Consider the following 2,094-nt stretch of genomic DNA (forward strand, 5'->3'; position numbering starts at 1 on the left):
ACCCCATCGTGGACCCCTGGGTCTTCATCATCTTCCGCAAGTCCGTCCTGCTCCACTTCCGCTCGCTGCTGCGCTGCCGGTTCACCCAGGGGGCGGTGAAGAGCACGGCGGCCCGCTGCGCCCTGTCCCTCCCCCCGCTGGACCCCCCCCCTTCGGAGAGATGTGCCTCGGCCACCTCCATCGCCGCCCCCCAGCCCAGCCTGTACACCGGTGTGCCCCTGTGAGAGACAGGCTATGGCCAGACCAGACCAGGACAGGGAAGGACAGGACATGTTCCATCTGGGCTGGGCCATTAGGCAGGATTGGATAGCCACATAGGGCGGCATTTGAACATCGGCCGTCATTTTGCCAACTGGCCACCGCCGGTGGTCTATCAATCCCATCAATCCCCATAGTCTGTCAATCCTTTTGAAAAGATCATACTGTACAGTATGTTCCTTTCTGCAATAGGTGTACAGTGCACAACACAAGGGTGGTATATTCTGATCTAACCCAGAGCAGCAGAACTGCCAGGACTGGTCCTGTATCCCTTGATGGCTATGTAGAGGATGGATTGACCACTCGGCAGGAGGATGGAGGGATGAATAAATAGAGGGATGGATGGATGGATGGATACAGTAGTGCAATGTTGTTGTTGCATGTGCAATGCAACTCTGCATTGAGGCGACTTACACTTTGGAAATTTGGGTTGCAGCATTACAGCACAATACATACACAACATTTTTGTTTAAAGCAACTTGTTTTCAAAAGTGTGTGTGGAAGAGCCTGGACACGGACAGACTCTTTCTGGTTTGGACTCACGGTTCTGACAAGGACCTGCTCAGGTCCTGGAGGTACAGTAGTATGGGGATGTAGACAAGGTCTTCACCACCAACCAGCTCTGAGGAGGACTTGGACCTGAGATCTTCCTTGGTGGTCCAGGAGATGTTCCTCTAATGTGGACTAGGAGACTTTCCTCTAGTCTGGACCAGGAGATGTTCCTCTAGTGTGGACTAGGAGACTATCCTCTAGTCTGGACCAGGAGATGTTCCTCTAGTGTGGACTAGGAGACTTTCCTCTAGTCTGGACCAGGAGATGTTCCTCTAGTGTGGACTAGGAGACTTTCCTCTAGTCTGGACCAGGAGATGTTCCTCTAGTGTGGACTAGGAGACTTTCCTCTAGTCTGGACCAGGAGATGTTCCTCTAGTGTGGACTAGGAGACTATCCTCTAGTCTGGACCAGGAGATGTTCCTCTAGTGTGGACTAGGAGACTTTCCTCTAGTCTGGACCAGGAGATGTTCCTCTAGTGTGGACTAGGAGACTTTCCTCTAGTCTGGACCAGGAGATGTTCCTCTAGTGTGGACTAGGAGACTTTCCTCTAGTCTGGACCAGGAGATGTTCCTCTAGTGTGGACTAGGAGACTTTCCTCTAGTCTGGACCAGGAGATGTTCCTCTAGTGTGGACTAGGAGACTTTCCTCCCGTCTGGACCAGGAGATGTTCCTCTAGTGTGGACCAGGAGACTTTCCTCTAGTCTGGACCAGGAGATGTTCCTCTAGTGTGGACTAGGAGACTTTCCTCTAGTCTGGACCAGGAGATGTTCCTCTACTCTGTGGATGAACAGACATTCTACATGGACTAAGCCAGGAATTACAGCATTGCCATGACAGACGAACGCCCAGAGAGGACCTGTACCTCAAGATGTTCCTGTGTTCCTGTCCTGGTGGACAAACAGACATTCTACCTGGAGATACAGGAGATTCACCATTGTAGTAGGTTGTCTTGGACATGATATTTCAATCGATTTACAGGCTTAGTAGTAGCAATAGTTTACTATTTAAAAACTATGGGGTGAGAAAAATATGAATCTTCTCAACCCAACAGCCAGTCATCATCAACACCTTGGAATGATTAGTTGGGAACAACAATTGATACATAATCAATGCGTTCAAGTAAAGTCAGTTAGCTGTGGTCCTTCACTTCCAATAATGTCCAAGCACTGTAACATGGTACATAAACATGGATGAATGCACAGGCGTCACCTGCTATTCTGTGTGTACCTGATGATCTGAGTGTGTCAACCTATTTCTGTTTTTATTTGATTTCCGATTTTATTT

The 2,094-nt window shown here is 49.4% G+C and overlaps 1 protein-coding gene across 1 annotated transcript in view; it reads left to right on the forward strand.

Annotated features, from left to right (window-relative positions):
• The window catches only part of ptgir (prostaglandin I2 receptor), a gene marked incomplete at both ends in the record, with an annotated part of 46,279 nt that extends 46,055 nt beyond the window's left edge, over window positions 1–224 (forward strand). Inside the window, one exon of the mRNA XM_084439885.1 lies at window positions 1–224. This exon is cut by the window's left edge and continues 79 nt beyond it. Within this exon, the coding sequence (XP_084296011.1) occupies window positions 1–224 (224 nt within the window).
• Between the last annotated feature and the right edge of the window lie 1,870 nt (window positions 225–2,094).

This window comes from Borostomias antarcticus, assembly GCF_949987555.1.
Source record: "Borostomias antarcticus genome assembly, chromosome: 1".
In the NCBI taxonomy this organism is placed as follows: domain Eukaryota; kingdom Metazoa; phylum Chordata; class Actinopteri; order Stomiiformes; family Stomiidae; genus Borostomias; species Borostomias antarcticus.